Source organism: Cuculus canorus, chromosome 1, assembly GCF_017976375.1.
Source record: "Cuculus canorus isolate bCucCan1 chromosome 1, bCucCan1.pri, whole genome shotgun sequence".
Classification (NCBI taxonomy): Eukaryota; Metazoa; Chordata; class Aves; order Cuculiformes; family Cuculidae; genus Cuculus; species Cuculus canorus.
In genome coordinates, this window is record NC_071401.1 from 177,559,939 (window position 1) to 177,585,611 (window position 25,673).

Genomic DNA, 25,673 nt, shown 5'->3' on the forward strand with positions numbered 1-25,673 from the left:
CTATCAGGTCCCAGAGTGTTAAGTCTGAACTGAAACAAATTCACCAACACAACGCATTGCTGTGTCCAACAAAGTCCGCAATATTAAGCAAGTGCAGCATATTCTATATGAATCAACAGCCTCTTCAGGGCAAGTGCTACAGGGACTTCAACATGCTGTCGTACTCTCCAGCAGTTTGCTACCACCAAAAGCATATTGTCACCAATAAAAAACCGTACTGCAGTTACAGTAGACCCCACTATAGGACAGAAAGAAGCTGACGTGGTTGTGAGTCTGTGCAGGGGGCTGTAGAGTCTATGTTGTCATTATGCTCATGATTAGCAGTGCTGCTTCCATACAGCTAAAACCTTGTGTAACCTGGCATTTTGATACAAAGCCGTGCAGGTCATCTTTGTAACAGAAGACACGAGAAATCACCTTCTTCATGTATAAGTGCTGGGATTACTGCTTCCATCTTTCAGTTGCAAGACACTGCACCATGTCTATTCTTCAGCATCGATGAGGGGGGGAAAAAGGACTTCGCAACATCCCCCACCCCTCCACATTCATGTATCTCCTCCTTACTCCTCATGCCCCAAACTTAGCAGTTCATGGAGGCCTCTCCCTGTCCCTCTGCATGGGTCTCACGCATCAAAAGCTTTTAGGACACATTCATAAGGAGTTTCATGTTTCAATTCTGTTTCACTGCCATAGTCACAACTGAACAGCCCTGTGCTGTGACATCCTGCAGAAGGCAGGCTGAAAATATTTCTGCCTCATGGTTCTCAAAATCTCATGCTCTACGATAGAGTAGCTCCTTGCAAGGCCCTCCCAAGGGTGTTGTCAACTCGAGGGGTGTTCCCAAAAATCCTAGTAGTCCACACGCACATCATTTTGTACAGCATGGACATAAATAATTCAGACTAGCTGTGCATTACACAAAGCGACACAGGAAACAGCTTTGTGGCTACACTGTAAAACAGGGATTATGGACCTGTCTTTGGCTTCCAGCCACAGCAGAGACTGCTTCTCTTACTTCTTTGACATGATATTTGCATAAAAACTTTTGTATCTAGACAGAAAGTCTTCAAAAAACCACAGACCCCTGGAAAAACAGCCACCAGAAGCACTAACGATTTGCAGTGACAGGGCCTGATCGACAGGCCTAAAACGATACAGGTGACCCATGGATGATTCATATTGCATTGCTATGTAGACGGTTTAAACTGTAACTTCTCACACTATTATTATCAGTGAAATTGTGCTGTGCTATTCTTGGTGCAGAGAGCGTGAGAAAGTGTATCAGTCATATTGTCAGTAGAATTGGGCTGTGCCAGGAGGGGGGGCAGTAAGTAGCTGGGGCAGAGGCTCCACATTTTTGTCATGATGTAGTTTGTTTATTCAAAGATAAAAGCTGGACCCCTCACAGCCATGGCTGGAGACCTCACCTACGAGTGGATACACTGCGTAGGAACCCCAGTTGTCTGGGATAAGACTACAAATCATCACTGCAAAAAAGGGGCTCCCCAGTGACTGAGGATCTGGATGATGATAGTAAGACAACTGCTGATGTATCTTTCTTAAGTACTGTATTTGTTCTCTTGTGGTAATGATTAGATGCATTGCCTTTAAAGCTGTTACTGTTAATTTGTTATTGATCATTAATTATTTGTTACCTTTCTTATTATAATAGGTTGAGTGAAACTTGATTTCACAGAGTATTTGAGAGCTTGGGCTTTTATACTGATTGCAGCTTGTGCTTAGCACCTTGTGGTAAAACACGATTTTAAAGAGATACTCTAGCTTAAACACATCTTCCAGACCTTCAGATGTGTAGCCGGTCTGTACAATGCATGAACTCTTTAGGGGCATGTGGTGACTGTCAGCAACCAGATGCTCAGGTACACCTTACAGAGGGTGTCATGGTTTTATGGCTTTTTACTGGAAAAAGCACATATATACAACGTGGTTCCTTAAGCTTTAGTGCATCCTTGGCCTGGCCTTTGATGGATAACCAGAAAAGCAGAAACTGCATCACTTGGCCTCCATAATGCCTTCTTCCTGAGATTATACCCCTACCTCAAACACACACGTAAGCGTGTTCACACACATACACAGACACTGCTCTTCAGGAGAGGAAACTCAGCTTTTTTGCAGCTTTCCAGTTCCTTATTTTCATAAAAGTTTCTGAAATGCCTCAAAAGGAGATGACAGGCTCCTACCAGACGATTTGGTAATGAGGACTACTTTGGGCTTATTTTTTAGAGCATTTACATCTCAGTGGAGGAGCATTTAATTTCACAATTCATTTGAGCTTTTCTGCTCACCTTTATACTACTAATCCTTAGAGTCTTTGCAAAGATGTGAAGGAACCAACAGATAATTCAAATAAGCTGTATATTCAAGCTAGGTTTTGCACTTTTTAATGATGAGTGCAGGAAACTCCTCACACTAAATTGACAAATTGCCCTTCGACAAGATTTCCAGCTCCCCAGGGCCTCACAAGCTTTGGTATTTTTTCTGATACCTCCCCCTGCAAGTTAAGCAGCAGCATGCTCTCTTTCTCAAGGAAGCAAAACTTGAATTCATTGAGAATAATCATATTAATTTCACATCTTAAAGTGCACCAAGGCTTCCTGGGTAGTTGAGGACTGAAATGGACATGTAGCTCAAGAGCCTTGCTGAGGCTCCCAGGATGCAGTGAGTCCATTTTCCTTACATACTCATGTAAATGATCATACCCTATTTCTACAAGACCCTCTCACAGACCTGCCACTTTTCTGGATGATGGCTTCAGCATTTGTCAGTGCAGACTCAGCTTTTTGGCCAAACTGTCATTCTCCATCACCCAGCTAACAGAGTTATCTCTGTATTATAGACCCATTATTTGACACTGAAGATACCTGGTTAATGTATTACCTAAAGGAATGCTGAGAATATCCTGCTGCCTTCAGCAGGGAATATTGGATGTTTTTATCTTTGAAAAGTCCCACTGGTCTTTCATTTGTGAATGATATTGCTTACTCTAAACTGCTTACTGGAACTTAAATGCCACTTTTTGTCCAATTCTTTCTTGATTTTACCCAGGAGGTACATAGCAGAGGTTGATTAAATAGTTTCACATTGCCCTCTGTCTAAAAGAAACAAATGACTCTCTGAGCACATATCTTCAGGAGGCAGAAAAAGAAGTTACCTGTTGTCTATCCCTCCTTTGAAAGACATTAACATACTTCAAGATAGACTTTCTCATTTAGCTAAAGCTATGTAAAATTTTCAGGCCCAGCCTGAATTAGGTGGACAGGTGTTCCCCACAGGACATCTTTCCTTAGGAGGGAAATCATTTGCCTTTTGGAGGTGTCTCCTGTCTATTCCTGGAGTTAATTTAAACTCTTAACCTATATGACTAATTTAACTAGTATCCCAACTTTAAGGTCACTGAAGTTAGGTGAGGTGATATCCACTGAAGCCTTGAAAACCTTTCAATAACTTTCATCGTTTAGGCTATACTTTCTTTTAATTCTGGAGGTTAGGCAAATTCTGAGGAGCATCTTCCTGGTGCTGGAGAATCCAGAGATGATGATGTGCTAAAGAAAGATAACAGAAAAGGAGAATAACTGTGATTTCCTTAAGAAATTTCATGTCCTTCTCAAACCTTTCCAAGGGTCCCAGTAAACATCCACTTGTTTGCGAGTGGGACCCACTTTGGATCCATTTCTGTTTCTCAACTAACGGGACTGCAAAAACTGGAGTGGATCTTATTCCTTTTCTTATCAACAAAAATAGTGAGGCATTTAACCTTCCACTGAAAGCTGTAATGAGGTAAAATATAAGATATTCTGTAAATATGAATCCTTTAAAATAAAATAATACACATGACATAAAAATATTAAAACTGCTACTGACATGAATAATTTCCTAACTTTTGCATGGTATAAGTCACCAACTAATGTGTATTACATGCCATTTAGTGGTGGATGTATCTGAAGAAATATGGAAATTGGAATACTTTAATAACTTGCTATATGAAAGATGATGAGACTGCCTAAATGATTAAGAGGAAGATATGTTATAATGAACTAAAGCCACTCGAGTGTAAGGTAATTTTAATTCAAATCTCCATCTGCTTATGTATAATTAAGACTCATTTAACAAGTTAATGCCTAACAGAGAGAACTGATAAGTTTGGTATTAAAGAGCTTAACAGAAGTAAATTAAACTGTCGAGTTGAAGGAGCTTTCATTTGAACTCCCTCTACCTGGACCAAAACACAGTCTTCCACAGGCATTTCTTTACACTGACCACACAGCCAGGTGCCAAACTTGGGGAGAAAAAGGAGGTGACAAAGCAGAATATCCTTTTTATATTTGTCTTTGCTGACATGAATATTTATACTGTTCAACCTGCTCAATGTATAGTGTTTATATACCATTAACAAGACACTTTGCATGCCATCAAAAGTATTTGTGCAATGCAGAGATTGCCAGTGAGGTTAAATAACCAATGAAAATAAGAGGGTTGCTTTTGAAGTGCAAAAAGGTAACATTTTGATCTGTGGCAATTTTTACCTGATACTTGCCCTTTTAACTTCCCATTTCATTCTTTCTTCAAATATCTTTCCTGCAAGGTCCGGTAGTCAAAACAGTGAATTCAACCTTTTCATCTCTCATCATGCAATTTTAATTTTTTTCTTTTCACTTCTTATCCACTGTCAAGATGAGAGTTTCCTATATTCACTTCATACTTAAAATTCTCTGTGCTCTCTATTTTTTGTCACTGGAGCCAGATGTCAGCTTTGATTTGCTCCTAGAGCTCAGCAATAAGTTAAACACATTCATAAATGTATTAGAAGAAGAAATACCATAGTATGCCAATTATTATTGCATTTCATATGTTTCCAAGCAAAGTAAGACAGAGAATGAGGTCCAATGACCAACACCCAATCTCAACAACTGACTGGCATATGATGTTGCAATATTTGAAGCTTACCTTTTTGTTCCTAGGCCAAATCACACTTTCCTAATCTGCTCTAGCATAAGCGTAAGAGCAGAAAAATTATGGACTGAATTGTTTAAAATATATGAGAGTAGAAACAATGTCCTACTTCTTAATTTTAGATTTGGTGAATGGCAGGTCCTCAAAATTCAGCAGAAAGCAAAATGTTTCTCTACACATCCATAGATTAACATAATTCTCTGTAGCAAGTCTCTTCATTATAAAAGCATTTAGTTTAATATACAGAGTATGTTCCTGTCAGCCCCACAAACAAGAGGAACATGTTTATAAAGGTCTTCCTTTCCTCCAAGGCTTAAAAATGCACTTTATACAGAGATGTCGCCAAAGACATTTGCAGAATGAGCTTCAAGTGGCATAGAAAATGTACCAAATGAACCAAATCACCTAAAACTGACTAGAGTCAGACAACGGTTTCCACTTATGCTGGTAAACTGATCTGTGAGAGGAAAACATTTCTTCTTATAGTGAACCCTCCTCCAATATTTATTGCCTTTTAAGTTTAGAAAAGCCTTGCTTCTAAAAGAGAGAGGAAAAGAGAGAGTGAGGTAAAAAGAAAGAAAGAGAGGAAGAAACAGGGAAAGAAAGGAAGCAAGAAAGAGAAAGGAAGAGAGGAAGAAAGAGATAAAGAAAGGAGAAAGAAAGGGAGAAAGAAAGAGAGGAGAGAAGGAAGGAAGGAAGGAAGGAAGGAAGGAAGGAAGGAAGGAAGGAAGGAAGGAAGGAAGGAAGGAAGGAAGGGAGGGAGGGAGGGAGGGAGGGAGGGAGGAAGGAAGGAAGGAAGGAAGGAAGGAAGGAAGGAAGGAAGGAAGGAAGGAAGGGAGGGAGGAAGGGAGGAAGGGAGGAAGGAAGGGAGGGAGGAAGGGAGGAAGGAAGGAAGGAAGGAAGGGAGGAAGGGAGGAAGGAAGGAAGGAAGGAAGGGAGGAAGGAAGGAAGGGAGGAAGGAAGGGAGGAAGGAAGGAAGGAAGGAAGGAAGGAAGGAAGGAAGGAAGGAAGGAAGGAAGGAAGGAAGGAAGGAAGGAAGGAAGGAAGGAAGGAAAAAGTGCCACATGAACAGGAAGCTGAAATTTTAAACCAAATTTAAAATCCAAATGCAAAAAAGAAAAGTTAGTAGCTCATATCTACACCATTAACTAGTCTGGAGTGGGAGGAGGCATACATTTTCTCTGTGAAACATTGCTGACAGCCTTTTCCTGGTCCCTTGAATATACACATTGTGCTGGGACACCCCTGATCTCCTGGATGACACAGTCGTTTCTGGATTTGAGGATGCCAGAGGATACTGTTTTGGAACATCTTTGTACCTTTACTGAAGAAAGCAGCATTCAGCAGGGAATATCAGCATGAGATGGACTAATTAGTTAGTTGTGCCTGGTCTCAGAAATGCCATCCATGGCCAGTCAGCTGTCCATATAGGGTAAGATTAATGACATCTGAAAACCTGGGCAAAATCTATACATGATGCAGTTATCTTTAATTAAAAAGTAGAGCAAAGTGCTTAGCCTCACAAATGCAACAGTAGCCATCCAAGGGGAATGATCTTCTTTGAACAAAGAAATGAGCTTCAGAGAAAAGGCATTTTAAGAAAAAGAACCTGCTCATGATCCCTCTGCAATATCCATTCTCTTCTAGCAAGCATTAACCAAACAGCCTCTCTCAGAGAATAACACCACCAGATTTATGACAGCTGCTCTGTTTTGCTTTAGCTAAACTCCACATTCATTTTATCCTGGCTCCTCAAGAGCATTTAATGCTCTGAAAAAGCAGTAGGTCCATAAAATGGATATTAATAAAGTAGTTAGCACTTACATATTCGTGATTATCAGCTTAGAAGTTCAGATGCCAAGTGAAACAAAAACTGGAGCAATTCCAGCCTTGAGTCAGGAAGTATTTTGGCACTGAAGCCACATCATGCACCAAGGGTGATGTTCTATAATTTGTACCAAGAAATGGGGTTGGAAATGAACGTTATTTAAATAAAAAACAAGGAAAATGTCAGGCATCATGGTATTAATGAATAATTCAATCCCCACAAGTTCAGAAAGCATAATGCTAAAGTTGCTGTATCATCTCTTCTGAAATCTCTGTAGCCCTCTTACAGGTCAATACAGCAAGCACAGATCAGATTTCATCTCTGATTGCTGTCATCCAATTCAGATAGTGTTATCCATTTCTTTCTTTTGTCTTCCTTTTGAAAAACGTAATAACCTGATGCAGTAGAGTTAGCTTATTGTCATAATTACACAGAAAATATCATTTCCCCTTTATGGATACTTACATTAGAGAGGAATATCCCACAGATTTTAACCTTACTTATGGTGAACAACACTCCTAGAAACAGCTGGCAATACAATTGTCAAGTGGCATAAGATAACTCTTTACAAGGCTATCTTGCTGGCTTCATAGGAAAAAATTACCTCCTGCTGGTGTCAGCTAGGTACCAGGGTTGGGAGGATGAGTGGGACATTAACTTCCTCCCTAGCTGTGATGTGGTGTGGTAACACACCTGTGCCACTTCCCTTCCATGACTTTTGCTCTTTAACTCAGAGCTGCACGTGACCCTTCTAAGCAAAATCTGGTATTGTTCCAGTTGGAAAGCATTTTTATGTTCGTTAAAATGAAAAAAAAAAAAAATAGTCCTCACAACAGAAAAATCTTTTTTCTTTAAAGATTTATGACAACAGGAAATGTATTTTGTTTCTTTTCTTTTAATTTGCCTTGGTGCTAAAATGTTATTTTCCTCATTAAAATTTATGACATTTGGAAAAAAGTACATGCAGGAATAAACAGCATGTGGGATGTCAGCCTTGGATTTCACTGCTAAAGAACTGTTGGGATGAGGAAGCGCAACACTGAGTCCTGCCCTGCAGAGAAACCAGCTGAGAGCAGTGAGCAGTGAAATACTTCCCTACTATTCAGCCCCTCTGCATCACCACCCTGGGTGGCCTCGCAGCCCTGCTTTAGGGTTGCTTGGTTTTTTTTCCACACTAGCAGGAATGACTGAGGCATTTCATCGAGACAAAGCACACTTCTCCCAAAGAATACTTAGGGCAGAAAGGAAGTATAATAACTTAATAACCAGAGTTAAAAAGGAAAGAAAATCATAGGCTGGTGGAAACTCTCCAGATTACAGATTAGGCAGACATGTGCTGTTTCCAGCAGGTGAAGAAAAAGGCAGAAAGTGGCTGGGATCTGGTACATGTGTACTGACCTATAAACCACTTTACAGTGTGCCACCAGCACTAGTGCTGTATTACCTCCCAACTGCCTCTTTGTCCCTCACCAGATTGTGACAAATCTCCACAGATTTGGGTGGATTTCATTTTACAGCCCCTTAAAACATCATCTGTACAAAACCTGCTTGTTTCTCTACTTATTCTCTAACACTCAACATGCTCACTCCCACCCCTCCCACCATCCTATTAGGTCTTTTCTCGAATTAAACATGAATTTTATTTTTCAGTGATGAAATAATGACACTACATTTTCTGAAGATTCTTGTTGTTCTCTGAATTTGGTTGTCATAATAGTTTGAGAGAAGCTCTGATTCATTATTTAAAAATGGAAAAAAAAATAGTAAATACTGTACCTAAGGGAAATGCATAACAGTAGCCATATTGGGAGCTGATGGTAGTTGAACTCTGATTAGGAATAAGACCTGTTTTTATGAGTGGGAACATTGGGCTTCAACAAGGGAAAGGGCCAGATCTCTTTGTGCTTTGATATCTCAAGAAAAAGAATGTGTACTTTTCTAGATTACTTTGGTTGATCAAAGACAATTCCCTTGAAGAAAACTCTACCACCCCATGATTCTTTCCGGCCTTGGATTCCACATTTTTTCTAATTTAACAGGAAACAGTGGAAGTATTCTCCATTGCACATGAACCGCTGCAGGTTTAGTGAGAATTTAGCATCATGTTTCCGTGAGTCTGGTGAGAAGAATTTTCTGATTATCAAACTGTGAACTGTCAGCGGCATAATTTTCCTAAGCACTCAGGGAGTAGATTTCTTATGGTATTTACATGCCTGGCGATGCAGAGAGCGCTGCCAATGGATACTGGTGCCAAAAGTGGTTAGAAAATGAATGATTGATTTCCAGAACTTTGGAAATATTGCAATGTGCCTTTCTGCATCTTGAAGTGTATCTTTTACAGTCTGAAGCCAAGTGACTTCAGCATCTAATCCTGCTATCAAAAGCACTTCCATCAGTTAGGAACCGCTGTGAGTCATGTGCAAGGACAATAAAATGGAGCTACTAGGCAAAGTCTTCAACCCCATTGACTGCCCAGAACTAGTCATTTCAGCTTGCTCTAACTCACTGGGCTGCCAGCAGCAGCAGCTCAGAAGATGCCTCAGTGGCAGCTGAAGTGCCTCTTTTGCATGGAGAGACAAGGACTCCATCAGGCACCAAGACGGCAAGTTGCCCTTGCTCCCGAGCACCAGCTAGTTCCCACTGGGACTCTTCTAAAAAGACTTGGATGCGGCCTTGACAATGAAGTTAAACCCTTCACTCATTTAGATGCCTTTCATTCTTTATTTCTCCTTAACTCACCTTCTGTTAAAATACCAGTGACAGCCACCGCTGGTTTTTCTTGCATGAGATTTGGCTCAAAGTTAGAGGCATGTGCTCTGTTTACATCTTGTCTGTGTACAGCAAACAGCTCAGCTGGAGAAAAGACCCACAGTAGATGTCTCACAGCACAAAACACAGCAACATATCAATGAATCATTCAATCAACTATTAATAGCAGGTAAGAAGAAGTCAGGATACTCAGTCCTATGTACACTGCAAAATGAAAACCTAATTCATAAAACAAAGCCTTTGGAATTGTCCCCCATGTTCCTGAAATCTCTGTGTGTTGTAAAAACTACACACTGTGAAACAACTCATCTTTTAAAGGCAAATGCTCAATTTAAATCAAAGAATTTTTGACATGTTTTTTTCTTAAAGATAAGCAATAATTTATTTCTCTTTTGTTTTCACAATTATCACATATTGTCCAGCTACATCACCAATGCCACTACATAACACAGGAGAATTGCCCACCTACACTTTACTTGGACAAATACAATTGCAATTTACAGATTAAATGGACTGTACAATGTGTTGTTGGAAAAATGTCCTTCTTTCCTATACGATAGGATGTGGCATGTGATTTATAAACAGACACACTCTAAGATGTAAAACTTTAAATCTTTTTAAGCCAAGGATACAGTATAAAGCATTTTGTTTTGGTATTGTATTGTTACTAAAGTAGAAAAAAGAAAACTAGAGAAATAAATCCAGATCTTAACTTAAGGATATGTACTAGGTTAAGAAATTAATTGGCTTCTTCACTTTTTTTTGTTTTGCTTTTCTTTTTTTTTTTTTTCTACAAATGAATAGTATGACTATATTGCAGGATAAAGAAAGACTGTTAGATAAAGAAGGTACCGTTATATGAAAAACAAATGAAAAATTACCAGGTAATTTTGCTTACAAAAAAGGTCAAACTATAAACAGTCACAAAATATATAAAAATGCCACATTGAACGAGGCAATCGTACTCTACCCAAACTGGTAGTATACTCTCTGAAAGAAGTTGTGTTCATACAGTAGTAACTGATAAAAAGGCATTGTGCACTCTTGTGCCATCTGGGGATTTAGCACCGTGTGTCATCAGTTCTTGGATTGTCATCCAGTTGTCCAAGATTTTCTTGTTTCTCTTTTTCATCATCTTTTTGTGACTCAGTTCAATAATGTTTATTTCCTTTTTGCCCTCGCTGCCACTCTGTGGACTTTCCTTGAGACACTCCAGCCTGCTCCTCATCATGAACTCCCGCCGCCTCCTCTGCTCCTTAGCTCGCACCAAATGCTGCTTCCGCTCTTCTTTGCTCCAGTAGCGACCCATCTTCATCTCACTCATCGTATCATCATCTGTCGTCATACCACTGCGTTCCTCTTTAATTTTTAAGGCACGTTCCTTCAGGATTCTGTCTCGAACTGGTCTCTTTGTGATGTACCTCGTCCCATCACTCCTTATTTTCACTTTCCATTCCATTTTGGGCTCTGCACACTTCTGTGAGTCTTTGCACATGCTCACCAGGCTGAGCTGGCTTTGGGCATACTCCACAGCAGACTTCTGCTGGATCAGTTGCATATAGCTTTGATAATGCTTTGCATGAGCAGGTATATTCCCATACCTGTAAGAAGAGCTGTGATATGGAGACAGGTAAGGAATGTGCTCACTGCTCTGCTTTTCCTGATCTGTGAATTTGCCACTTTCTGCTGCCAGCACTGTGTCCTCAGCAGCACTGTTTTGCTCAGTGGGTTTGGTTTTGGCTAAGGTTGTCTCTCTGTTGTTTTGTCCTGAGGATGACTGATTAGACACAACTGTGCTCCTCAGGTTTTTCCTGTTGGTGATGCTGATCATCCTCTGGAGAGAGTTATCCGGGGATCGTTCCACTGTCAGCGGAGTGCTCCTGCAACTTTCAGCCGTGTTGTAGGCACTGGAGCTGTCCTTGTCAGACTTCTCAGGGTGCTCCATGATGTCATCCAGTTTGCCTCTTTGTACATCAATGCTAGTGTTATAATTCCTGAACCCTTCATCATGTAAAGCCCAAATGTCTCCGTACTGATCCCTCACCTTTTGGAGCCGGTGAGCTTGCATGATATTCTGACATTCAAGTTCAATGTTCCTCAGTTCCTCATTGAGTAGCTGCAGCTCATGCTCCACTCCATCTTGCTCTCTTCTGTTGCACTCTATCGTGCTGCTCGAGTAGTACAGGTCATATTCCCCGTGGTTTCGAATCTTGCACTTCAGTTCCAACAACTGTCGAAACCTTTCACATTCCTCTTCTGGGTTTCCTATGAAATCAGATTCAATGTATTCCCCAGACACAAAACTTTCATTGCACTGGAGCTCAACACTTCCTAACGTATCTTGGCTGTGACCCAGCTCCCGTTTGTTCTGCAGGGTAGCGCTGTTCTGCTCCTCAGGCACATTTTCTTGCTCTGAGCTCTCATCATTACGCAGACTTTCATCTGTAGGTCCCACCCCACTGTCCTTCTCATGATTGTTGGATGATGAGGTTGCAGTGTCTGTCGTGCCATCCTCCTCTTCATGTTTCTTTGGCTAAAAAAAAGAGCAAACCAAAATGACTATCAAATGCAGACCATATTACACAAGAATATTTTCCAGCTCTGCTTTGCTTCGACAGCTGGGATCTGATTTAAGCCAAATTAAAACAGATCACTAAACAATAGTCCTGCTGCTCATAGCATTTAAACATTTCTGAGAGTCATGCTGTAGTGGCCATACTGAGTGAGGTAGATTAATTATAGCACTAGTGACATATCTTCTGAAGTACAGAAAGAAATATTTCCCTCTGTAGCTAAGCCATCACTTTGCAGTGCTTAAAGATAATGATCACCAGATGGTGCACTGTTTTTGATTCTGGATGATGGCCAGACACTGGTAGACCTAAAATCTTCTCAAACTCGAGGAAAACTTTCAATACTAGTATTCCTTCAGAAAAGCAGAGCAAGCAGCCAATCTAAAAGGGTGTAGAAAGACTATTTTCATCAGTGGGGCTTTTTTATTCTTTTAATCAGTGAACTCCTTTTTTCCTCCATGGAGATGGGCAGGGTTGAAGCCCGAAGAGTGCTGGCCTGTTCCACATGGCCCTCTCTCACACTTCTTGTTTTAAGTCACCTTTTTCTGAAAGACTGTTCGGTTTGAATTGTAGGATTTTGCTTAAGTAGACCTCTCTCTGTTGCAACCCTGGAGACCATTTTTATTCCCTAGTTAGAATTTATGTTCCTTAGAAATAAAACCAGCCTTTTACCATTAAGCGCAGAACAACACTGAGTGCTCCCCGTGGGCATAATGTCAAGCTGTTTTAGGCTGTTGTTTTTTAATTCACACTCTACTCATTGTACATAACCTGTTTATATTCTCAACCTATTTATATTCTCAAAGAATATGCGACAATACCTCTCTGAAGAGACAGACGCTTTTTATTTTTCAAACTGCAGAAGTTTGAAAACTAGGCAACTAGGACCACGCAGCTGTTTCTTCCCTTCTAGTGGGAATCAGGGAAAAAGGAAGAATTCCTCTCGTGTTCCCCTCTATTCCCCTTACAGTGCAATCATAAAGAGTGCAATTTATATGACTTGTTTGCCAAAATCTAAACGTACATAGTACTGATCAAATGCTGTTTCTCTTTCAGGAGATGTAATCGCATAATTACATAAAATGGTAGTAATAAGCAAGGGAGAGAAAAGGTACAGTGCACCCAGTGAAAGCAAACAAATACAGAGCAGCCACTGTCATCCCTTTTTCTCTACTTTGACAGTAAAACAGGATGAAAATGTGCCTCCTATCTCATCCTGTCTCCTCTCTTCATGTGTACCTCATGATCACACACTCTTCAACTAGTTTCCTTTCTTCAGTTGTTGGGAAAAATAATGGCCTAGTCTCAGAAAAACAAAAAACAATGTCCACCCCCAAAATACAATGTAATAGTGGAATAAAATAAATATTGAGAAAAACACACCACCAGGAGAATTCAGTGTCTGTGACAGAGTAGTTAAAGATTTCTGAAAAGATATTTTAGCAATTTGTTGTCAGACAAGACCCGCAAAGGAAAAATTCTGTTCAAAATCGCAGTATCCATTTCACACTCATTCTTTTGCACATACAATGTACTGCTGACAACAAAACACACAAAAAATGGGTAATTCTCATGTAGGTTTGGCAGCCACACTGTCAATGTGCCAATTACCATCTCTCTCTCGCCCCACGAGAAGAAACACTCCCCTTGAATTTAAACACCACGGGCAGCATGTATTCAGTGTTATGCAAGGGATCATGCAAAGACCCAATGTTTCCTGATGTTGTAGCGTCAGAATTTTGTAGAAAATAGATTTTGAAATGGCAGTGGACAAAACCAGACTTCCATGAAAACTCTGCAAGTTTAACAGTCAACAGTACGCGCTCTCCTGATCTAAGATCTTCTCAGATCTTTCTACTTAACCACTTAAGCAAACAAGGGTATCTTGTCACAGGGAGAAGGAATATGATATAGCACTCTAAATAACAAGCTGTTGTAGAATTGTTCTTAATTATCGTTCATTTATTCTTTCTTTCCTCAGTTTACTCATTGCTGTGAAGGAATGTAAACTATAATGGAAGATTTTTTAATGAGGCTCATTTCTCCAAAGTGGCTGCAACACTTTAGTTCCATTTTCAGGAGTACAGGAGTGCAATGTCTTCCCACATCACCTGGTTTGTAAGAGTTCCAAGATGTCGTATTTTACATAGAGAAAAAAGTTAATGGCTAGAGAATTCTTCATGAAAAACAAGAGTTATCAGAAAGAAGAGCACTCTAACCAGTCAAGTGGCCTGTGCATTCACCAGGAGTGCTGGAGATTTAGGTTTAATATTGCATTTCCTAGTTTACCTCCTCCAGGTGAGTGCTGCTACATAAGCTATTCTGGTCTCTTCCCTCATTGGCTTTGAAGTTGCTCCAGCTTGCATTGACTTCCTCTGCCCCTAAATCTCTCAGCAGAGAAGCGACTCCAGTCTGGAATCTGCAAGCCCTGGCCAATGCAACGAGTCACCCAAGTTTCTCACTGCTCTGGGAAATATTTAACTACTCACACTGGGGAGAAAAACTCCACCAGGCACTGGGAAGGCCATGCTGCAGAACAGCCAGGAATTTGGGTGCCTGCCCCAAATGCAGATCTCCATTCACATCAGCAAATGAGGAGGGCCAGGATCTGCTCTCTGGTCCTGAGGATGAGTGAGAGAGCACAACTTGCATTGATATGATTAAACGCATCTGACTACCTTAAGAAGGTGGCTTATTCATACTGTGTTAGCACAGTTATATAGCTAACAGTAGCTGAGCTCCATGATGCTTCCTCTGGTGTCTCCAGCAGCGTGCCACACCACCAAAGCATATATTTGAGCGCTTCTGAAAAAAACCCTATTGTATAGGTGTTGAAACAGATTTTACAGTTTGAGTGAGTTTTTACACTTTCAGAATTAGCAGCACTTGTCTTCCACACCACGTTTATCAATGATTTAAACTTTGCTCCTTCAACGTCCACTTGGTTTAGACTGAGTGAATACAATACGCTGACATGTACTCAAGTTGCACTATGCATAATTAAAGTACACAGAAAAGATGTAAACAAAGCAAACTCCATCTTTCCAGTCTAACAGAAATCAGATGAGCAGAACTGATCTGACCAAATGGAAGTGTTTGTAGTACAGGCACCTGAATGTCAGGTAGTCACTTTGGGTTCCCCTCTCTGTCAGGAAGAAACAAGCCCCTGTACAATCGGATTCCTCTCAACCTAAAGCAGACATTCACAAGTCATTAAATCTTTCCCCATTATGTACATACTTGCAGCTACTCAAATTAAGAAAATGGGAAGTAATACAGATATTTGCTGTACTGCATGGTTTTGAGATAATTCTTTTTAAAAAACTCTACTGTGACTAAAGTAATGTAGCAGCTGGCATTTCTGTTCTAGACTTGTCATGCTTGCCAGAGCTCATAAATGTGCAGACTGGGCAGTCCTTTACAACATGAGATTATTTTAATTTTATTTTGAAAGGTAGCAAGCCTAATTCCAGGTTAAGTCCCTTCTGAAAAACAGAAGATCGTCTCCGATTGTCAGTGCATTACTTTTGTCAGTATTTTCTATTCTGAACAAAGTACTTGTTTTCAAATAGATGTTGTCAATCTCTTCTACAATTACTTCTGTTTGAAATACCAGAGGGCTCCTTAGGCCTCATCTTTGCAGTGAGAACTCAGATAACGAGAAGGCAAACCCGGCGGTGCGTACAATCAAGCAATAAATGAACCTCAAAAGATTCTGCATTTCAGCTCCAGCAAGCATTCATGCCTATAAAATGGCTAATCTTGCAGGAATTCAGACACCATTCTATTCTGATTTTACAACTTATGATGTATACTGGGACTTAAAACCCAGGCTGCTACTAAAGTCTGAAGGCAGTTAGATTCAGTTGAAGGTTTTAATAAATGTAGCTGCTGGGCTTTCTGGTCAGTCTCTCACAGTGAGAAGGAGACTGACCACATTGAGAGAAATCTCACTAATCAGGCTAACCACTAGATATTCCAGCAAAGATGGAAGACTGAGATTGATTTCAGTGGCACACTAAAAGCAAAAATGCTCTTCTGCAAACAATGCTGTTCTTTTAAAACAGGCCTCTCTCAAAAAAGAATTTTCCCTCAGTATTTCCACTGTGTTTCAGCTTTGAATGAACTTCAATAATTTTTTCAATCCATTTTTTTCTCTTCTTAATAGGTTTTGATACTTTCCATGATACCGATAAGAATTTCTGCATGGCAAACGTACAGTATTCTTCTGAAGTTATTTCTGCTGCACAATGAACCGTGATATTGTAAAGGGAAAGGAATACAATGAGTTATAAAAAATTTAGAATTACATCTTTCCTCAAGGTTTATTGGACTACTCTATACAAAGAAGATAAAATTCTTGATTAAATTTTAAAAGGTGGCTCAAAAACATATAGAAAAGATACAACCGTCTACTTAATTCTTCTACTACAAACTAAACAAAATTTTTCTGTGACAACTCATACTAAATGTTAAAATGGCATTCTGTAAAACTGACTAGTATTTGGAAAGATATTCTGCTTACAGCATGTTATTCATTCCTGCAGTTTGCAAGATTCATGATGACAGATGATCATGAAGCCAAAGGACTGTATTCTGATTCACAAAAATTTAGGCTGTGGTTGGAATGAGATCTTCACAGCCAGCCAAGGAGGCTGAAGATACTCAGTTTGGCCACTGACAGCTACAAGGAGAGCAGTTTCATTGCCCTGATGGATTATGTGATTCACCTTTGGAAACTACTACGTTTCCCAGTCTAACAAGAAATAAAGAAACCGTTTTCTGACTTGCCAAGTCACTACATAGAGTCTAGATAGACAGCAGCTGTCACAAATTACTGATGCGCCATTACACACCAAGCTGCATTTGGTTGATTCGATTACTCATCAGAAGGGCAACGAAATGTCTTGCTGTCCTAGAATTACTTCAAGCAATCCAAAGTCAGACACCAACAGAGCACAAGTGACCATATTTTTTTCAAACATAGCTCTCTTCTACAGTAGTATGAAATCTCAATGAAGGGGGTGGGGGGGGGAAGTATCCTTAATATAAGATCCCAATGTGAAATAAACAATCACAATGGGTTCTATGAAACCACTTTACAGAACACCACTGTTCAATAATTAACACTATTCACAACTCAAATTCAGTGAAAAAACCAAGGCTTGACAAGAACTTGGGAGTGGAAGGTCACAAGTGTGATGTGATTTCAGAGATCCCAACACATCATGTGAGGGGCTAGTAGGGGTTTGTAGATAGATTTGCTCAAGAATTTCTATCAATCAGAAGTGGTGGTTTTTGTGAAAATGTCACTATGCGAAGTAAATTGCTTTGAAAAGCACAAGTGTTCTTTCCAACAGGAAATTTTTTGCTATCCAAGATAAAATTTGTGTCTAAAAAATTAAACAAGATGCCAAATATCAGTTCAAAGTAGCTAGCAGTGCAGTAGTTAGCACATTCAACCTGGGAAACTAAGGCTTGGATCACTGCCTGGAAAAGAGAGTCATAACTAAAAGGCCACTATAAATCCTGTTGCAAGGTTCACTTCACCTCTGACCCTGGAGTTATTCCACTTTGTGTAAATAATTAAATGCTTATAAGAGTAAGGATTTGTAATCGGATCTATCATAGTCCAGATAACTGACTTAATTATTCCGTCAGTGTCTCTGTCCAAATGAATATTTAATTTATGTACAGTGAATAGCTTTAATCGGAGCAATCAGCTAGTCAATAGCTTGGCATCAAGGCTGGAGGGGAGGTGAAGGGGAAAGCAGGCTACATGCATGTTCAAGCCCCTGATGCAGACCAGACATTGAGGTATCTGAAGCCAGGTCTCCTGTTAGCTAAATAAGCTTCCTGATTTCCAGAAGAAGAAAGGCTCTCATGGTCTCTTCCCCTCTCTTCACTTCAAAGAAAAATGCCTCAGGCTCTGCCTCTGAGCAATCCAGAATGGAGGAAAAATCGTACGTCACAGATTTCTGTGGATGGAGTACACAGCATTTAGGAGATGAAGTTGGCTTTTATTCCTTGGCTCCACCCAGGTATGCATACTGACAGATCATATGATGCAGGTGGGGATAAGGTCACTTATGCCTGCCACAATAAAGCACAACTGAAAAGACCCATCCCTTGATGAAACTGTATGGCTGGGGATGCACATGGACCTTTGCCATAGTCACACTGCTTACAGCACATATGGGCAAGTAAAAGTTGGAATAACAACAAGCTGAGACTACACTAACAATAAGCTTATTTGTCTCCATTAACAAAACAAATGCTGAGCTGTGCGCTGTCGGTGTAAGAAAAATACACTTGTATTACCAAAACACCTGTTGTTTATTTTAAACACCTCTTCCATCTTGTTTTGCAAGCTCTCTGGTGCAAAGGCTGGCTCACACCTCACTTGCATACAGCAAGAGAGGCATCTATCTAAACCTGGAGCTCTATGTGCTACACTAATCCAGTTCATTAAAAAAAAATGACATAAAATACGACATCATAAACCCCAGACATTTCAGAAATTAAGAAGGAAACCAATAATATTCTGAGAATTTAGAGAAAATGAGAAATCTGTACTTACTACAGACTCCTAAATTGTTTGCTAACGTGTGACACTGGGCCTAAGCATCTATTGTTCTCCTTTTCCTTACCTACTGTGTCTTGGAGTTCACATCGTTTTAGAGACAGAATGCTATCAAAGCTTTTGACTCCATTTTACGGCATACCATTTCATTCCCTGATACTGAAAACATATACCTAGCAAAATTTTAAATGATATATTTACTAGTAGTCCTACCTGATCCATCTCGTTGGCTGTGTACTGCATTGCTTCATTATGCTGCTCTTCCAACATTTCCAAGTTTAACTCCTCTAAGAATTCATTCCTTTCATCATCCAGCCACCCTTCTTCCAGCTGCAAAGAATATATTAGTACATTATAGTATGTTAGCAAGGATGCATGCTAAAACAGGGTAAACCCAAAAGGCAATGCTTGACTAGTTCTTTTTTATCTTAATGATTCGTTTCAGAAAGCCAGGTGGTAGGAGTTCATATCTCAAAAAGAGAAAAAGAAAAAGAAGGATTAAAAAAAAAATGGGACTCATGCCTTTTATGCTTTAAACAGTATGGCTGATTTTCTCTCATAATGAAGGAGACAGCACAGCATAGACATTATTTCCTTTCAAAAGGTATGAAAACCGCAGCGCATAATCCTGAAGCTGTCATGTTCATTACCGCTGAGAGCCCTCACACTGAAAGAGCAGCAAAATTACTAATAGGGCCAGGAGGCAACTGGCTCTTTCCTCTAAAAGCCTCCATCCCAGTGCTGTGCCCTGCTGCCGCCACCTCAATAGAAACCTCATGTTGCATTTCTGTCACCATTTTCCAATTGATCTTCTAGGTAAATAAACAGACAGAGGAGGGTGACAGAAAGATGTGGTGACTTGAAGGACTGTTATTTTTGTTCTCGTGGTGTGCCTGCTTATCTGATATTTTTTCCCCGAGTGTAAAATAATACTTTGACATTTGGTGAAGATTATGTTGCAAAAGGACAGAAGGGGATGCTAGTTTCGTCAGGTGAATACATCCTCGCCCTGTACCCACTCTGCACCCTTCACATCTTTCTAAACTGATAAAACGGGCACCCCTGGCCTAAAATGCTATTCTTCCCATGTCGTTCATTGTGCATGTGGCACACATCCATTTGTATCTGTAATCCCTTGCCAGGTGGCACACTGCATTGAAAAAGAAAATACTGGTCAGTGATGCTCCTGGCTATAACTATGGGACCACAGCAGAAGGAAATATTTGTTGATTTGTTGCTGGTGAAGGAACCAGAGGACGAAGGTGACAAACAGATGCTAAAAGCTAAAAGTCTCAGCATTAAACGAAGCCAAGAGAGCTCTGGCCACAGATGCCAGTAAGAAAAATTACATCAAACCAGCAAGTAGTTGTTCGAAGCTACACAAGCAGTGATTGATGCTGTGTGGTACTTCTAGCTGAATACTGGTAGGAAACACCACTTCCTTCATGAAGTCTCATGTGTTTTTGCCCATGCCAATTTACTCTTTCCTCTTATGAAGAACAGAAGCCTTTCACCATTTTCCTTGGCAAAGCCAGTCTCTAACAGTCTGGGATTACCAGGAGGGTTCTTTTCTTGGGTATACGTAATGTTTATGTTTGTGCTGAATGGGACTTCCAAACCATTGTCTGAAACATCTGCTACTGGCCACTAGTTTCGTTTACTTGTCTTATTTGCCTTTTTTTTCCCCCAAAGAAATCATGAACACAGCCTTGCTCTACCATAAAGAATGCAGTTGAATTTCCCTTATTTGAGGAAATTGCAGAGATGAACAAATCTAGAGAACAAATGATGAATATCACTTGATCATATCTGCTGCTTTGATTGTGGCAGACCCCATAACTAAATAATGGAATGTTTACATTATGTTACAGCTTTTAGAATAAAAATAATATATGGCTTAGTATACATGAGCCCTACATATGCTGTGTGTACATACACACATGAATGTACATGCTTGCATCATTTGCTTATACATTAGACAGGCTGTGTGCTCCTTCAGTGCTCTGTTTCAAAACTTAATTGTTCATTAGTATTCACTGTGCAAATAAATGGTCAGGGAGGGTCTTCTTCCCTGTTACCAAATGAACGTGCTCAGCAGTCACCCTTTAAGACTGCAACACTGCCATTACTATCTTCTATCTAGAAATAAAAGCCTGTTTAATACTGCTGTCTTTCACCAGAGTCAAAGCAACACAACTAGCAGAAACTCAGTTTGTGGACAGCCTAATTTCTGACATACCTTGGATTTTTCTTCAGTTTTGTATGAATATGTTCTTAAAATACACAAATTAAACAAACAAACAAAAAAAACCCCAATATCAAAGCCCCAAACACAAACCAAAACACACTTTTATAATTTGAAAGGAACGTGCTTATGGGAAGCTGTACTGGTACAGCTACGTAATTCCTTATCTCATATTGAAGTAACTTTTTCATGTTGACCAGTCTATACAAATACAGGGAACGACTTTTCCCTGCGCATGTATTTTTAAAAGTGGGTAGGTTTCTGTTCCCTGCTGAATAACAAAATGTTCACGAAAAATAGGAAGAATAACATTGGAACAAATCTTTGAAAACTTCTGCAACAGTCAGTGAGGGCTACAATTTTGAAATATAAACTGATGCATGGCTTTTTTTTTGCTATACTATGTCATCAGTTTTATGGGAATTGTTTAGATTCCTGAAAAACATAAAGGAAATGAATACTGATATTGTGAATCTTTTATAACTACCGTATTCAAGTATAGATTCCAAGTGGCACTGAATTACACTTACTCAATTTAATTTGCACAGAGTATGCAGCTAGCAAGACTGAGAATATCAGATCAATAGCATGAGAGATAAATGGCAACATAACCAACTCTGAATTGTTGGCAGATGGAGAGAACAGTGACAATATAATGTCTTTTTGCTTTCAATGGCCTATAAACAGAATATAAAGGGAAGTACAAACAGTACTCTTCCAGTCTACTTCTCCTTTATTCTGATGATCAACTTAACATCTGCCCCCTGCAATGATATAAAAAATTCTTGGCATAGCAAGATTCTTGACATCATCATAATTTTATTTTTAAGACCATAGAAACGTTTCTAAAATGCAATTGTATGTTCCAAAACACATTTTGTCACATGCAAGCAGGTTTTTGTGACCAGTGTGCTTTGAAAACAATTAGATCCCTGTTTGATGAATGGCATTGTAGTCAAAGTTCCATAACTGGTACATAAATGAACTGTTTACATGCCTGCCTGTAGGTGCACAGAATAAGAAAAGCCATAGCCAATGACCAACTTCAGCTCTGCATAAGGTCATATCAATGTCTGAGGAAAGTATGGGAAATTTATCTCCAGAACAAATAAGAATCATCTAATGAGTAATACATATTTTTCAAGTTCTACTTCACATTTTACTAATACCATATTAGTGCTGTGGGCTTTATTTCTATACTTGCTTATTTTGTCTGCCGCAAAGGAATTGTTTAGTTTGGGGAAAAGAAGCCCTAGTAATATCATATTATTTTCTTTGTTGGCTAAACAGGGGCAAAGTTCTGCAATTTTCTGTTTTATTCTTTTGTCAGGAACTTTGGCATTCCTATTTCTCAACAGTTCATGACTTCCAGTGACAGTGAATGTATGGTATAACCTGGGTTCTGGCTCAGTGCATCTATGTAGTCTAACCTGCATCTCTGGTCTTGCAACCAGCAACACAATTTTCTTGCATTCTTCACTGGAGAGCAATGCCACTGCCTCTTCCCGATTCTGGACATCTTGGCCATTTATCTGGAAAACAAATGAAAGTGGCACATTAGTTTCTATTTCCACAAAGCAACACACAATAAAGGGCAGGTATCAGCTCATTTGTGCTGAATGTATGGACAATGAAACTCATGCAATGGGCTCATCTTCAGCCCCTCTGCGGTAAGTGCCTTCACTCAATTATGCGCTTACTGTAAGAGCTATATCGATCGTTGAAGGATGGCAAACATCAGAGGAAGCAGTTATGTTCATAAATGTCCAACCTGCGCCCTGGTAACATACATCTAGCAACACAATTAACCAGCCTTTGACAGGTGACGTTCATCTTTCTCTGTTCAGAGTAATGGAAGTGTCAGTCTGAGATAATAGTGCTGGTGGAAGCAAGACTGGTAATGCTACAGCTGAAATCAGTCACACTGTATGCTGCTAGAGAGCCAATTAGAGAGCTACAGTATTATCTCTCACCAGGCAATACTTACAGGCCACTGCTTATTGCTGCTCCATTTAATCATTTCACATTTGTGTGGACAGCTTAGTATCCAGAACCACACAAAACATATGTATCCCCCTTACAAAGGGATAATCAAAATAAAAGTGGTTCTCCAATGACAATGTGCTTTTCTCACTACCTTTGTCCTATTCTGACACCTCATTGAAACAGCGATGTCCATGACTAAGTAATCATGGACAAACATGGTAACAAACACCGTCTATATTATCAAAAAATCTTTACTGAGGGAATCAAATAGTAATTCTATTTTCCGTACCCACTTGGTTTTGTCCAATTCACAGCAAAAGTGGTGGATTATTCTCATTGTGGCAACGAAAAAAAAAACTTGGTCTATTTGGAAATCGGTGAAAACAGAACTGGAAGACATAAGGATCTGAATATTTGGGGGAAATAAAATCCAGTAAGGGTTTGCTTTCAAAGCAGCAGGAACTTCCTGGTTGAAAAGTAAAGAGAAAGTTGCTTTTCTTCACATATGTTTGGCCTAAAAGCCTCGACCCAAAAACACAGCTTTAATTCAGTTCAAAGAAAACCCCAGTGTACCCTGTTTATCTAACCAGCAATGGGTAAAATCTCTGAGACCCTTCAAAGCTTAAATTAAGGGATAGCTGTGGTCTGCTGGAGACCAGACAGCCATTTGGTAACACAGAGCTGCCCTAACGCAAAAACCAGACCAAGAGCCACAGAGACCCAGGAGTAGATCTCCAGTTTGTGCAAAACACACTCAGCTATGCTGGTGGCTCTGGGACTTGAATCAACTGAGCAACTGCTCCTCTTGGACCCCAGAGGTGGCCCTGATTGCTCTGCACAGCCTGGAGGTGTCTGCCCCACAGCAGCTGCACCATCACGGAGGACAAGCAGGACTTCAGCCTGCCCCAGAGCATCCCACCCGCACAGACAGCACTTGTCAGCCTAGAAATTCACAGCTTAAAAGCAGCAGGCATTTAGACAAGTCTCACCAGGACTTAAAAAACTTGTCCCCTGGTTTTGTAACATCTGATGTAAAATACTCAGGGTGTTTTCAGACGCTTAAGGAGACTGTGAATGTAATGAGAGAGGTGCAAGGTTTGTAAGAGTGAGAAGGGGACAGTCTCAGCTTCAAAAACATCAGGAAAACTGCAGTAATGTCATAAGAAATACCCAAAATAGAGTGCCTCTCCCCAGGCTTAACTGATGCCATCAACCACCCACATGAAATGCCCCCACACTCAAGGATCCTGCTCTCTCCCAGCCTCAGTGTAATCCCCCCATGATGGCTCTGTCACCTTCTATTTCTCTGAGTTATCTCATCAATAAGAGTAGATAGAGGGTCAATGTGTTTTCAAATATGAAAGTAAACCCCACATAACTCTCTGGGTGTTAACTTTAATGATCAAACTCATAGCAATATATCAGCACTGACATTAAAGTAATGCTCCAGTCTACAAAAGGATGGCAGAATTACCTATGCTTTTCTTCCTCCCCAGGAGTCTTTACTCACAATTGAAATGAATTTTATTATTAACTGGAGAATGTTTGCCTGAACTGCTGTTGACGCTCCACTTCAATCAGAAATTTTAGAAAGAAAGGCAAGGAACAGAAAACAAATCTACTCTCTTTTTGTTTATCTGAAATGCACAGAATGGGAACGACAGTTGTTTCTACTTAGTCTAATGAACAAGTTTTTTTTCTGATTTTTGAAAGGTAAAAATACCATTATATCGTGTTTGCTTTCTTCAGTATGTACTTTATAAAAAGATGCAGAAGACACTGCCACTGTCAGACAGAAGACTTTTTCACTCCTAGCTGCACCCCACGATGTGGTCCCGTCATCCTGCCACCCCGATTCCCACCAAGGGACTCACTGCCCTTGCATCACAGCGCCTGTGTCTTCTGAGGGGAAACACCATCCTGTGAACATTTTCACATTCCTAGCTACATAGAGGATAAATCAGCAGCCCTTGAGTGAACCTTGACATTAAAATTATTTCCTCTCCACTTTGGTAAGCCAGCTCGCAAAATTTGTTGTGTTAGTTAGATTCCCAAAGCTGGTACCAAAGTAAGAGATACAGATACAGGTTTCAGCAGAGATATTTCTTGCAGAAATGAAAAGACTGGAGGGAAGGAACAGGCTGATCTTGTGACAACCTGAAATCTCACATGCCTAACTTAATGAAGGGCAATTACGGAACTGGTTACAGAAAAGTGACTTGTCATCACCAGGAGCTCTTCTGGGGCTTCAGTGAAAAAAGGTCAAACTAAAAGCAAAATCGACTGGGAACCAGAACTAAAATGCTACAATACAGCAAAGACTTTCAAGTCTACTGACTTTTGGTAGTTGTTCTGTGATTTTGTGACTAGTGCAAAATACATTATGCACTACAAGTTGAAAACTAACACCCACTGCCATTCTAGCTTCCTACAGGTACACTGCCCTCTCTCCAGAGCCAGCAGCCAGCTACCCTTGCCCACAGAGGCTGTGCTGTACCCCCCAAACCTATCTTCATAGCATCTCCTTAAATGAGTAGATCAATAAAAACGAAGGGGGAAAAGAAAACCAAGATGATGGATTAGAAAAGAACTCGGAAAAATGGTGTTTCACTGATGGAAGAAAGAAAATGTTAAGAAAAAACCTAATGAACCCTCTCCTCAAGTACACTTAAAATCATCCTGTACTAACGGCACATCTTCTGTATGGAAACTCTTACC

General features: G+C 40.1%; 1 protein-coding gene and 1 long non-coding RNA gene across 7 annotated transcripts in view; one reads left to right on the forward strand and one right to left on the reverse strand.

The window, feature by feature from the left end:
- Positions 1-1,342: 1,342 nt before the first annotated feature.
- Positions 1,343-24,893, forward strand: LOC128850931 (uncharacterized). The gene is made up of 3 exons (XR_008448174.1): positions 1,343-1,533; positions 18,055-18,182; positions 24,452-24,893. It is a non-coding gene; the product is annotated as an uncharacterized LOC128850931 (long non-coding RNA).
- PDZRN4 (PDZ domain containing ring finger 4) overlaps positions 9,954-25,673 on the reverse strand; it is a 248,861-nt gene continuing 233,141 nt past the window's right edge. For all 6 annotated transcript variants that reach the window (XM_054056313.1, XM_054056312.1, XM_054056311.1 and 3 more), the window contains 3 exons: positions 22,400-22,501; positions 18,938-19,054; positions 9,954-12,101 (listed from right to left, as the gene is read on the reverse strand). In XM_054056313.1, the coding sequence (XP_053912288.1) occupies positions 10,575-12,101; positions 18,938-19,054; positions 22,400-22,501 (1,746 nt within the window). In that variant the 3' untranslated portion in view covers positions 9,954-10,574. The remainder of the gene's footprint in view (positions 12,102-18,937; positions 19,055-22,399; positions 22,502-25,673) is intronic.